Raw genomic sequence first — 12,833 nt, 5'->3', positions numbered from 1 at the left:
CCAGTCAAAGTGGCCGACATGGCACGAGCAGCACGTGTCGCGTGTGAAAGAAAAAGATAAAATGATAAGAAAGTGTAAATTAATCATCCCCCAAGCTTTTTGTAGACCCGACTCTGAGATAAATGGGTCAAGTGAAAAGGAAAAGAAAAAGCAACGAAAACAGGAAGAAAGTTCCGCAGCGTTGCTGCTCGAGGTAAGGTGAGGTATAACATATCATAACATAACAACACATTACCTCTCATAACATAACATATCATAACATAACATATCATAACAACATAACACATTACCTCCCACAACATAACATATCATAACATAACATATAACAACATAACACATTACCTCTCACAACATAACATATCATAACATAACATATGATAACAACATAACACATTACCTCCCACAACATAACATATCATAACATATAACAACATAACACATTACCTCCCACAACATATCATAACATAACATATAACAACATAACATAACATATTATGATAATTTAGTGAGTAATTATTTGGTAGCTCCTGAAAATGCCATGGATGTCAGAGCTGTTGGATACAGTTAAATGAAATGTAACATTAACTTTCCTCTTTATCACTTACATCCTTGATTTTCTGTAGTCCTCCATGATGTTCGTGCCATCCTTTATGATATATCGCTACTCATTACTTTTGAAACGCAGGAAACAAAGAAGTATGAAAGTTAATTTATTAAAGATGTGTTCATTCCACCATTTGGCTCTACGAAAATATTTGGTATTGCTGTAACATCCGCACTATCATGGAAATTCGTCTCTACGGGAATAGCTAAGTCTGCCTCTAAAAAACTAGGTTTTCTGTTTCGATGTCCATAGGTATTACTTTGGTTGTTGCCCCCGAGAGCTGGCTGCTTGTGTGCCCCCCACCACTGGCTAGACCACGCAATACTCGGCAAGCCGCTGCGTCACATGATTACTGTGTAGCCGTTGGCTGTTTTGATAACTGTTTTTCCCTACCCCTCGAGGCTTTGGAACACTCTATCCTCTCATGTCTCTCCCAGTAACTATGGTCTGGCACATTTTAAAAGACAGGTTTTTTTTCATTTCCTCGTAAGAGTCGTAAATGCTTTCCCTTGTCTCCTCTTGTTCCCCTTCACCAACCGCTCTGTATTTCACTTAAGGTCTGGCCTTGTTGTGGACCTTTGTCCATGACTGGAGCCTACAACGTAAAGAAAAAAAATTGCCCCCCCCCCCACCCTGAAAAAAAAGGCTGCAAAAATAATCGCCTCAAAGAATAGCGAAACAAAATCTAGCTCCCCTCTCCAAAAAAAAAGGCTTCCAAACCCAAATAGGAAACCCCATAAAAACAAAAAGCAGCTTTCGATTTTTATACTTAGGCCACAAAAAAAGATCGTCCGAATATACAGAAAAATCATTTTGATCTCGGCACACTAGACTTTTACCCAAAAAGGCCTTAACCAGTGTAGACTTATGCCACCCACCACAAGGTCTTAACCACTCCTGGACTTGTACCCCCTACCACCAGGACTTAACTAGTATAGACTTGTACCTCACCATCAGGCCTTAACCTCTCTTGACTTGTACTAGACCATTATGGACTTGTACCCACCAGGTTTGAGCCATTATGGACTTGTACCCACCAGGTTTGAGCCATTATGGACTTGTACCCACCAGGTTTAAGCCTTTATGGACTTGTATCTCGCCAGCTCACGAACCATTCTGGACTTGTATAACCCGCTTTGTCTACCTCCAGCAGTCTGAGCACCACCAGTGTCTTCTCCCGCCCACAGATCGTGGTTGGGTGGTTGGTGACGTGCTGTGTGACCACTTCGTGGGTCGGGGCGACGCACCTCATCAAGGACATGTTCCTCGCCAGGCCAGCACCTTTCTGGACCCCCCAGACCACCGCCCTCCCCAACACCACCACCCAGCAGCCCCCAGCCACACTCAACGTACAGGTGAGTGCCACCATCTGCCTCGCGAGGTAGAGCAGAGGACAGGTGGCCATATACTGAGGTCATGATAGGACAGGTGGCCATATACAGGGGTAGAGGAAGACGTGGCCAAATAAGGTGTAGAGGAAGACAGATGGCCATATACAGATGTGAAGGTAAGACAGGTGGCCATATACAGGTGTAGAGGAAGACAGGTGGCCATATACAGATGTGAAGGTAAAACACATGACCATATTCATATGTAGAAGAAGATAGGTGGCCATATACAGATGTGAAGGTAAAACACATGACCATATTCATATGTAGAAGATAGGTGGCCATACACAGATGTGGAGGTAAGACACTTGGCCATAGACGGATATAGAAGAAGATAGGCGGCCATATACAGATGTGAGAGTAAGATACGAGGCTAAGCACAGGTGTAAAGGAAGACGGGTAGTCCCATACTGGTGTAGAGGGAAGACAGTCTGTATACAGGTGTGAACGGAGATGGCTGGCCATTTACAGTTGTAGAGGGAAGACGAGTAACCATATACAAGTATAGAGGGTTGACAGATGGCCATATGCAGGTGTGGAGGAATTACATGTGGCCATATGCAGGTGTGTAGGGATGACAGGTGGCCCATTTATAGATGTGCAGGGAAGACATGGTCATTTTCAGGTGTGAAGGAAGGATAGGTGGCCATTTATAGATGTGGAGGGAGGGGACAGGTGACCGTTGCAGGTGTGGTGGGACAGGTGTGGAGGGAGGACAGTTTAACACACATAAGAAGCAAGATGGAATGCTACTGTGTCAGTCACTAACAAGCTGAAGCGAATAAACTTGAGAGAATACAGGGACGATTTTCCAGGGAAAATTAAGGACACATTAAACTTACTGATGATGATGAATGAATGAGAGAACTTGAAGTATACCTGTCGAGAAGGAAGAAGAGATGGGTGCATGTGAATCTATAACTTGTCACCAAGTAAAGAATATTGAAATAAACATATTAGGACTAAAAGTCTCATTAACGGGATAAAAGGGAAGCGAATAATTCCCCGAGAAAGCTTTGGAACAGATAGAAAAAAGACATCAAAGGAGACTATACGAGAACCCAGAGGCAAAATGTAGGGAGGGTCATCCTGTGTTTTGCTGAGCAGATTAATAATATTCGTCCAGTGAGACAGGTCAGTACACACATCTTCACGAGGAGGTGTGACCGAAGGCTGAACCTACTGCCTCAGGCAAACCCAAGATCGACAGTTGCGTCACGTGCGTGGCGGCAGAAAATAATGGCATTGTTAAACAAACGTACGGGGTATGAGGCAACCACTACACGCTAACCCGACCTCACGACTCTCTCTCTCTCTCTCTCTCTCTCTCTCTCTCTCTCTCTCTCTCTCTCTCTCTCTCTCTCTCTCTCTCTCTCTCTCTCTCTCTCTCTCTCTCTCTCTCTCTCTCTTGTCGTACACACACACACACACACACACACACACACACACACAGTTAACCAGGCTGTGCTCCTCTGTATTCAATATTTTTGATGATCTGCTGCTGCTGGAGTGACATACAGGTGTTGAGGGAGGACTGGATTCCATATACAAGTATAGAGGAGGACAGGAGGCCATGTACAGGTGTGGAGGAGGGCAAATAGCCATACGCTTGTGTAGAGGGAGGACAGGTAGCCATATACAGGGGTAGAGGGAAGACTGGTGGCAATACACAGATGTAGAAAGAAGACAGGTGTGTAGAGAGGAAAGATAAATGATGGGCGTGAGCAAAATGTGAAGAGTTCCCTGAGTTGTATATGCACAGGGCATTACGTATGAGTGTGCCAGATTGTGTGAGTATAACATGGCTAGGAAATGAACGTTTCCCAAGCTTGAATCAAAGGCGCGTGAGTGTCGTCAACTTCCGTGAATCTATTCATTTTGGTTATTGTGTACTTTATAAGGTGATCCAGGCTTGAAGAGAGCGAGGCTAACACTAGGGAAGTGAACATGTGTAGCTGAATTTTTATTATATAAAAGTGTACGTCTGGCTTGATGAAAGGCAGTAAAGTTTTAGTGTAATTAAAAGGCAGAACTGACTGAGTCATTTTAAGGTCATAAAATCTCCTCATAGTTTGGGTTATTGTGTGTCAGTAAGCTTCATTACTGTAGTAGTTACTTTTAGGGATCACTATGAGACCATCAACACTGCCTGAGCTATTAGAATTGAATAGATAAAATAGAGTTCATAAAGAAGGCAGAGAAATTAGAGAGGAAAGGTAGGACAAGCTTGTCAACACACATGAACAACCCTGATACTATACTAAAGTTGTTTTTCTTTCAAATTGGACTACAGTCTGGTATGGACCCCAATAAAGACACGTACCAAGACCTGCCAGTTATGACTAGCTCCACCAGAAATACAACAGGTATAGAGATGAAAGAGAAGCCACAGTGGAGCAAATGCTTGCAGAAGTTGTGGAATGTTGTTATAGACCAGAAGTTTATACTCAACTTGAGGAGTTAAAGAAACTGAGAAATCAGTTCGAGGATAATGTAGGGTGGTGTATTGAGATATGAGAGGACATGAGAGAACTTAGCTAAATGAGAGATTATAGAGAAAGTCAGCTGTTGACGGTTCAGTACTGAAGGATCTAGGTGAAAAGTTGTGGCACCAAAATTAGCAGGTGGTCGATAGACGTAAATCACTTATTTTTGGCATGAAAGAAGATCATGCACCAGATAAGGAAGGTCGTGGGGAAAGAAAGAAGAAATTACTATTAAAAGATTACTGAAAGTTGTTGAATTATTCGATGCAGATTCCGTGATTAAAGAAATTGTTGATGATGTATGTATGTGTGTGTGTGTGGAACTGACAAACAAGACCAAGAGTGTTTTTACAGTGGAAGACGCTGTAGTTCCAACACCATTGAGATGAAATAAGGTGGAGGGTTTAGACAGCATCAAGATATTTAGATAAGACGTTAAAAGAATACGATGAAATCTTGATCCATACATGGCTCATGGCCCCACTAACAGTTTCGTTCTCTCTCTCTCTCTCTCTCTCTCTCTCTCTCTCTCTCTCTCTCTCTCTCTCTCTCTCTCTCTCTCTCTCTCTCTCTCTCTCTCTCTCAACTACACGAATTCTGAGACAGTGATGAATAGCACACACACACGATGCCCAAATTTACCGTCGCATTTATAGAAGTACGGACACAGATTGATAAGTTGAAAACTAATAAAAGTCCAGGTCCTGGTCGTTTTCATCCACGAGTAATTAAAAAAAAAACGTCAAACACGAAATTGCCAAACCGTTAACCTATATTTTCAATAAATCTCTCCAAGATGGAATAGTCCCGCAGGACTGGAGACTGGCAGACGTCACTCCTCTATTCATTAAGGGAAGCCGTTGAAATGCCCGGTAATTACCGTCCTGTTAGCCCCGCATCAGTTATATGTCTGGAGTCCATCACTAGAGATACAATCGTAGCTTACCTTGAGCAACACCGTCCGATCAATAGATACACAGCAGGGTTTCAGACGGTACAGTTCATGCCTGAATTTAATCATAGATTATTCAATACCCACGTGAAGACTAAAGCAATAGATATTATTTTTATGGACGTAGAAAAAAAAGGCATTCGACAAAGTCCCGCACGTTAGATTGATGCACAAAGTCCTAGCCTTGAGGATTGCTGGTTGCATAGGAGAATGGATAGAAGCCTGGTGACGTGATAGGAGGCAGAGAGTCGTAATGAATGGGGAGTCATCACCGTGGTCACCCGTTGCTAGTGGAGTCCCCCAGGGATCCGTGCTTGGGCCTATACCAAGTGAACAAATTAGATATTAGGAGGTGTTAACAGAAACTCTACTTACAGATGTATGGAAGTGATATTGCTACTATACCTAAGTATAGTTAGACCTCATTTCGACTAGGCCTCTACTTAAGAAAGGATATTCATAGATATCTTTTATGCAATATACCATATGAGGTCAGACTGCAAAATTTGAATTAATTCACTCTAAGCAAGAAACTATTCCGAGGCAAGTTGACTGAATGTTTTAAAATACTCAAAAAGAATTTAGCAACTTCCATGTACTTCGATGTTGAAAATTTCTTTACAGTCGCGCGAACGCTACTGACGAGAGGAAATGGACTAAAATTTATAGGCCACATCGAGTTAATCTGAATGCACGAAATATTTCTTCGCTAACGATGTTATTGACGCGTGGAATAAGCTCCCAGGAGACGTTTCTCATAGCTCCTTTCTCAACCACTGATCTCGCCCTGACCATGCTGCAGTTACTTGCCAGCTCTGATGACCCAGGTCGCCCGCTTTAAGGGAACGAGAAAGAATTATTGTATCATCCTTCCATATCAGGAGCATTATAGACATTGTAGCTTGCGAGGCTGGAGCATAGTAAAGTTTATCCGTACTAATGTGTTTATAACAAAAAGTGAAGCGATGCATGTCGTTAGTGTTGTGATGCATGAGTTATCCAGGCTCATTCTAACTTCTGACTTCCCTATGAAAATTTCCATGAGGTATATTAATCCCGCAAGGTATATAATTCTTCCTGTTTCCGTCCGGTGTGTTGCCGGAGGGAGTGCAGGGTAGAAAGAGAGCATTCGCTTTGCTATCCTGCTCTTCTACTGCTTCTCAAGGGTCTGCTTTTATTCTAATTAGTGTTAAGGCCAAACCACCTCGCTTTTAGACCTTAGGTTTGTGTATATATTTAACTCCTCTCTCTCTCTCTCTCTCTCTCTCTCTCTCTCTCTCTCTCTCTCTCTCTCTCTCTCTCTCTCTCTCTCTCTCTCTCTCTCTCTCACTGAGAAGTGTCCAGAGCTTAATCACTCAGTACTCGAAACTAAAAAAAATTTTTTTATGCTGATGGAGTAATGAGGACGTTAATAGAATTCTTTTAGGTATGACAGAAAAATGGCTTAACGAGACAGTAGTGAAAGAAGCAAGGGGATAAGAGAGCATGAGCAGATTCGCCCTGGTGACAGAGTGTAAGTTAAACAAGACGGAACGGTGGCAGTTTGTGTACATATGAAACTAGAAAATAATTCAGTGATGAAGATTTGTCCCAAGAAATTGAAAATTATTTGAAGTAAATACCTAAGGGTTAAAAAGAAAAAAAAAAAATGAAAAATATGAACTCTTAAGACCACTCATAAATAAGCTCGGAGTTGCTAATATGATATTTAATGTGGGTGGAAGAGATTTAAAAAAGCTTTAAGGAAATGAATCAGTATGGGATGGAAAATTCATTTTCAATAGTACAGGATAGAAGAGCGCGAAACCGTTTTTGGTTGTAGACTTGAATTATGGCTCAGAAGAGGAGGTAGAATGGTAAACATATGTGGATCATGCAACCAGGTACAAGTTAACAACAGACCAATAAGAGATAACAACATGATAGATCTTCCTTTAATAAACAATATGTCTTCACCACCGTCGAAATGGATGAAGCAGTCATATCGTACCATAACATTACGGAAATGATTACCATTATCTACGCGTTAGTTAAGAAACGAAGATACGTAATACAGTACAAATAAAAAGGATGGCGTAGGAATCTATACTTCGGTCATGATAAGACAGACTGGAAAGAAAGAGATAAACTGATAGGTGAAATATTTTGAAATGATATTTGTAAAGAAAACGTTGTAAACCTTGGCACAAAGTGTTCCTTAGGGATAGGGGGGCGGGGGAATGTCTGGGGTGGGGGATACAACAGATATCTGAGGGTTCAGCAGAAGGAATATACGAGGTGCAGTGAGAGAAGACATTGAAGGAAAGAGGATAACGAGTTAACTGAAGGAGATAGAGAAAGAAAAAAGCCCATCGCTCAGTGACGAAAGGATCACTGAGCACAAAGAGAACATCGGGAAAGATAACAAAGAATTTACGGAATCACACAAAACAGGAGAAAAAGTAAGTGAAGAAATAACAATACGTGTTAAGTAATCCAGGAATATCATTTTCTCGTATAAACAGAACAATCTAATAAGGAAAGAGATTTGTTCAATCAAGTATGAGGACTGATGATAATAACATGTCTAAAATATACAGCATGTTAATAAATCACTCTAAGTCATCATTTAGTATAACATGCAACAACAAAATCATTGTCGTGAAGTTGACTAAACTATCAGTCAAAGTCACGAAAATGTGATTACAGATCTTGAAGTCAGTAAAAATCATGTAATGTTAGACAGACGGACTTGAGGAGAGCTCAGCAGCCCTGGCACCAGGTGGAATTCGAGCCATCTTGCTGAGAGAGACAAAGAAATCAGTGGCAGGACCAACCACGTTATTATTGAGGCAGAACCTAACTGATAGCAATATAGCGGAGGTCGGCAAAATGTTCCATACGTCACCGATACACAGAGGATGATCTGAACTTCTTCCTCCGGTACAACATAAACCCATAATTTTGATATCACGTGTAATGAATATGTTGGAGAGAGGTATTATGGAACATTAGCCCCTGACCACTGTTAACAACATAACTAAAAGCTAGCCTTGCATTTGCACTAGGCAAAATTATAAACAAACGCAGCTGCTGGTGCTCTGACAAAACAAAAACGAAACGCTGATGTTATAAAGGTAAAGGTTTCTGTCTACCTTGATTGTCCTTAGGCATTTGCCACAGTAAGCAACAAGGTTCTGTTGAAGGATCAGCGAAATGGAACGGAAAAGTGGGGCGAGGCAAGATGATGGATCGTTGGCTTTAAACGAAAAGGACTTTTTATGTTGTAACAAATGCGAGAATGTCTGCCGGGAGGAGATTTTACCCGGGTGGTCCAAGGAACAGTCTATACTGTTTATAATGATTACACCTGATCATGACGGTGAATAAACAGATGATTACATCTGATCAAGACGGTAAGGGAACAAAAGTTTACTTACGTATTCTACAGAGAACACCAGAGTGGCTAAGATGATAAGCTCAAAAGGCGACGAAGACAAGAGGCTGGAATCTGGTACATAAATGGGTAGAGAAGGTTTTAGAGGAATCAGCACGAAGAAATGTTGGAATAACTAAGTCATGAACTGCTACACAACGTTTACATGTTATGAGGTTTTAACACAAAGAAGAATTGACGATGATGAAAAAATAGACTTGGGAGTTATCTTAATTGAAAAGCTGGATCTTGGAAATCATATTTGGAAAAAGAAAAGAAAAAAAAAATGGCGAGTCTCGTAATGAGTGGAGTGATAATGAAAACTTTCATCACGAGATGTGAATGACCGATGAAGAAGTAATTTTATGTGTTAGAAACAAACTTGATTACTGCTGTCCCTTATGGCCGCCAACGTAGCTAAATTAAACTGGAACATTAGAAAAAAAAAAGTTCAGAAACTCTATACAATCACTATCCAGAAAACAGACCTCATGAACTATAAATAAAGGTTAAAAGGACATGAAATTTACTTGCTAGAAAGAAGGAAAGACACATCATTTATTTATGGAAACATTGAAGATATTAAGGAATTCCTACTTGAACTAAAACATCACATTATAGAAAAAACAAGATTTTGCGAGAATTATCAGAATGAATCAAAAGATGTCAGAAAATTGTGAATTGTTCATTATAACAAATGTGTGCATTGGGATGGTGAGTCAACACATATTGCCATACTAGTATAGAGCAGTAGATATATACAGTTCACAATAGATGAAGAAGAGAATGGGAAAATGCCATCTTTTTTTAAGATTCGATGACATGGAAGTCTGACGAGGGTGTAAAGCCTTCAGCATTCCGGACCACCACCAACGGGAATGACTTGATCTACCGGCACACAACGAGAGATGAAAGTCTGGAGTAATCACTGTGTTCTTCGTAAGGGCACTCACAATATGCAGTGATGATAGCTTGGAGGAGGAAAATAGATATATTATTGAGGCGTTCAAGAAGTTGCGTTACACTAAAGGACTGTTAGTCAAAATCAAGACGGCCACTATCATAGTGGAAAGGCGTAAAGGAAATGTTAAGAACGACGCAGGAAAATAAGATGTGTATAATTGTCCCCAATTTTACGAAAGTCTCTGATGTAGATAGATACTTACAGAAGACGGGTGCATAGATAGATACAGAAGACGGGGATAAACGTTCTTACATCGTCAGGGATGAAGGTGGGGGATGTGTTGAAAAATAGGAAATGGAAAATGTATCAATAAGGATAGCGTGTTGTATAGTATATCATGTTCCGGATGTCCGGCCATATACTTTGGGGAAACAGGGCGAGGTGTTGTCAAAGGATCAGTGAACATAAAGCTGATGTACGTCATCATAGGACATTGAATCTGTTTGTTGTCCGCATTGACGAGTGCGGACCAAAGTGGCAGGAGGCGAATAAAGTGCTTGAGGGACTGATCAAGCAAGTAAAGCCGTGGAAGCTGTCGACATCTGTGCGGATGAAGTGATAAACAGTGTGAGGGCTTTATACGTTGGGCTGGACCTGCGGCAAAAATGGCGGTAACAAAGTAGGAGAACACGACAGAGGATAGGGAGTGTGGAGCGGCGTCGGGCGAGGCAGCACTCTCTTGAGTGGATATGTAGAATTGTATCTTTGTATTTTCCTCAGTTTCTCTGAAGAAGGCTTCTGCGCAAGGTGAAATGTTGGAGGAATAAAACTCAGACGCTCTCCCTTGTGTTTGCTCACCATCCCAGTTCACATATCAGACAGATGGAGAAAGACTGTTTTCTTACCAATGTAAAATGAAAATATCTTCCTGGTTTGGGGTCCTAGAGATATTTAAAGGATGTTTGGGTAAATGGTTAAGAACACTCCCAGATGAACTCAAGATAGACAGCCATCCAATATTCGTGGCAGCAGAGACGAAAGTATCGTTACACAAGTGTGAGGTGAGGACAACGCTCTAAGCCCTGCCTCATGGAAGTATAACATCGTGGGGATATACCATATTCCTCCCTCATACTACGCAGAGAGCCGGCACTTCACTGACTGCCAAGTTCCATGTCTTAGCCCAGGTTCTGAGCTCGCTTTTCTACCTCACCCACTCATGGGTTTCTGGCCTTCAGCCCATGAGCACACACACACTCCATCTTGCACGCAACAATGGACACCACGTAACTCACACGGGTCGTTCCTCGGAACTCTCTATGTTTCTGCGGTGAGCACTATGCGCTGACTTGGCCTTTTGGAAATGGAAGAGTAGACTGAAATGTGCACAGGTGTCTGGTATAAGTTTGATGATGCCTGTGGAAGCGTATTTTTTAAGGCTGTAGATTAGCTCTCTCTCTCTCTCTCTCTCTCTCTCTCTCTCTCTCTCTCTCTCTCTCTCTCTCTCTCTCTCTCTCTCACACACACACACACACACACACGCACATCAACATAAGTGAAAATACCGACTAATCAAAGTTAGGAGCAAGGTCGCCCGCCCAATAGAATATTCCATCGTTTGAAGGTAATACCAGCCACCATTATGACCCCCCCCGCTGACCTATATCTTCCGGCATTTGGTTCACCAGAAATGACCTGACGGCTTCAGACTCCCGCCAAACAGTGCTGTCAGCTGTATAACTTTCCCATTTCCCCCAAGTTGGAAGGACTTGGGGACAATAAAGAAAATCCCCGTTTTACAATTGTCCTTCCGGTGGAGGATAAGAATCTCATTTTACAGGTTTCGAAGCGTCTGATACCAAGAGCTACAGTGGTGTTGAGGTGTGCACCCGACCTACTGCCTCGCTAGGTGTGACACAACACTTTACTGGGCATGATCGTGGCCACACGTGCACATCTGGAATGACAGGAAGAATAAAGAGAACGAGAAAAAGTGGAGAAAAAAAAAAATCTTTTTTTTTTTTTTTTTTTTTTTTTTTTTTTTTGCTCCTCGAGTGCTTATCGACCTGACTCATGGAGTTGGAAAGGTTATTGGAAGAGGAAAATGCGTGAAGAGGAGGAGAATGATACCATAACTGTTCTAGAAAAGGAGGAGGTTATGATAACGTCCTCCTGTTCCTCCTTTCCTCCTCAGCAGGTCATGAAACCCGGGTTGGTTGGCAAATGGACAGCCTCAATATCACTGCAAACACAACTCTTGTGTCCACACGAAAGCTCATCCTCCGCCAACACACAGTCGGCACCGACCGTCTGCATCATCTTGACACAGTCGTATTATCACTGTCTACAGCCGCCGGCTGACAGACGCACGGGGCTCTCTGGCTAAGTTAGTTTCCCACACCTGGCCTGTCCTTGCGTACATGTTTGCTCCTTAACATGAGATGACTGGCCTTCATCAGTGCCTTCATAATTCTTCTTCTTATTGTTATTATTATTATTATAATTATTATTATTATTATTATTATTTCCCACACCTGGCCTGTCCTTGCGTACATGTTTGCTCCTTAACATGAGATGACTGGCCTTCATCAGTGCCTTCATAATTCTTCTTCTTCTTCTTCTTCTTCTTCATATTATTATTATTATTATTATTATTATTATTATTATTATTATTTTCATTATTATTATTATTATTATTATCACCATCATTATTGTTATTATTATTATTATTATTATTATCATTATTATTATTATTATTATTATTATTATTATTATTATTATTATAATTATTATTATCATTATTATTATTATTATTAATATTATCATCATCATTTTCATTGTTATTGTAGTAAAATTTGTTTGTTAGTAGTTGTGAACAACTACCACTAGATACAAGGAAACTTCCCTCTCTGTTCTTGATGACCAGTGTAGACGTTGGTACAAGAGGAAAATGTGGTGGCCTCAGGCGATCCTCAGGCGATCCTGAACACAGGGGGAAACATATATAGCATTTCCTCATGATGTACTGGGAGATAAAACCAAACTCCTTAACACGGATACACTGTAGAATATTACACTCGAATC

At 41.2% G+C, this 12,833-nt stretch overlaps 1 protein-coding gene across 4 annotated transcripts in view; it reads left to right on the top strand.

Annotated features, from left to right (window-relative positions):
• LOC139767398 (solute carrier family 35 member F3) overlaps positions 1 to 12,833 on the top strand; it is a 516,425-nt gene that overhangs the window by 342,136 nt on the left and 161,456 nt on the right. For all 4 annotated transcript variants that reach the window (XR_011717126.1, XM_071696736.1, XM_071696741.1 and 1 more), the window contains one exon: positions 1,792 to 1,959. Coding sequence is in view for 3 of the 4 variants with exons in the window: in XM_071696736.1 (XP_071552837.1) it covers positions 1,792 to 1,959 (168 nt within the window). In the remaining variant the exon portion in view is untranslated. The remainder of the gene's footprint in view (positions 1 to 1,791; positions 1,960 to 12,833) is intronic.

The sequence above is a fragment of the Panulirus ornatus genome, chromosome 4 (genome assembly GCF_036320965.1).
Source record: "Panulirus ornatus isolate Po-2019 chromosome 4, ASM3632096v1, whole genome shotgun sequence".
Classification (NCBI taxonomy): domain Eukaryota; kingdom Metazoa; phylum Arthropoda; class Malacostraca; order Decapoda; family Palinuridae; genus Panulirus; species Panulirus ornatus.
The sequence above is the reverse complement of the archived record's forward strand: the minus strand, read 5'-3'. Positions and strand labels throughout refer to the sequence as shown.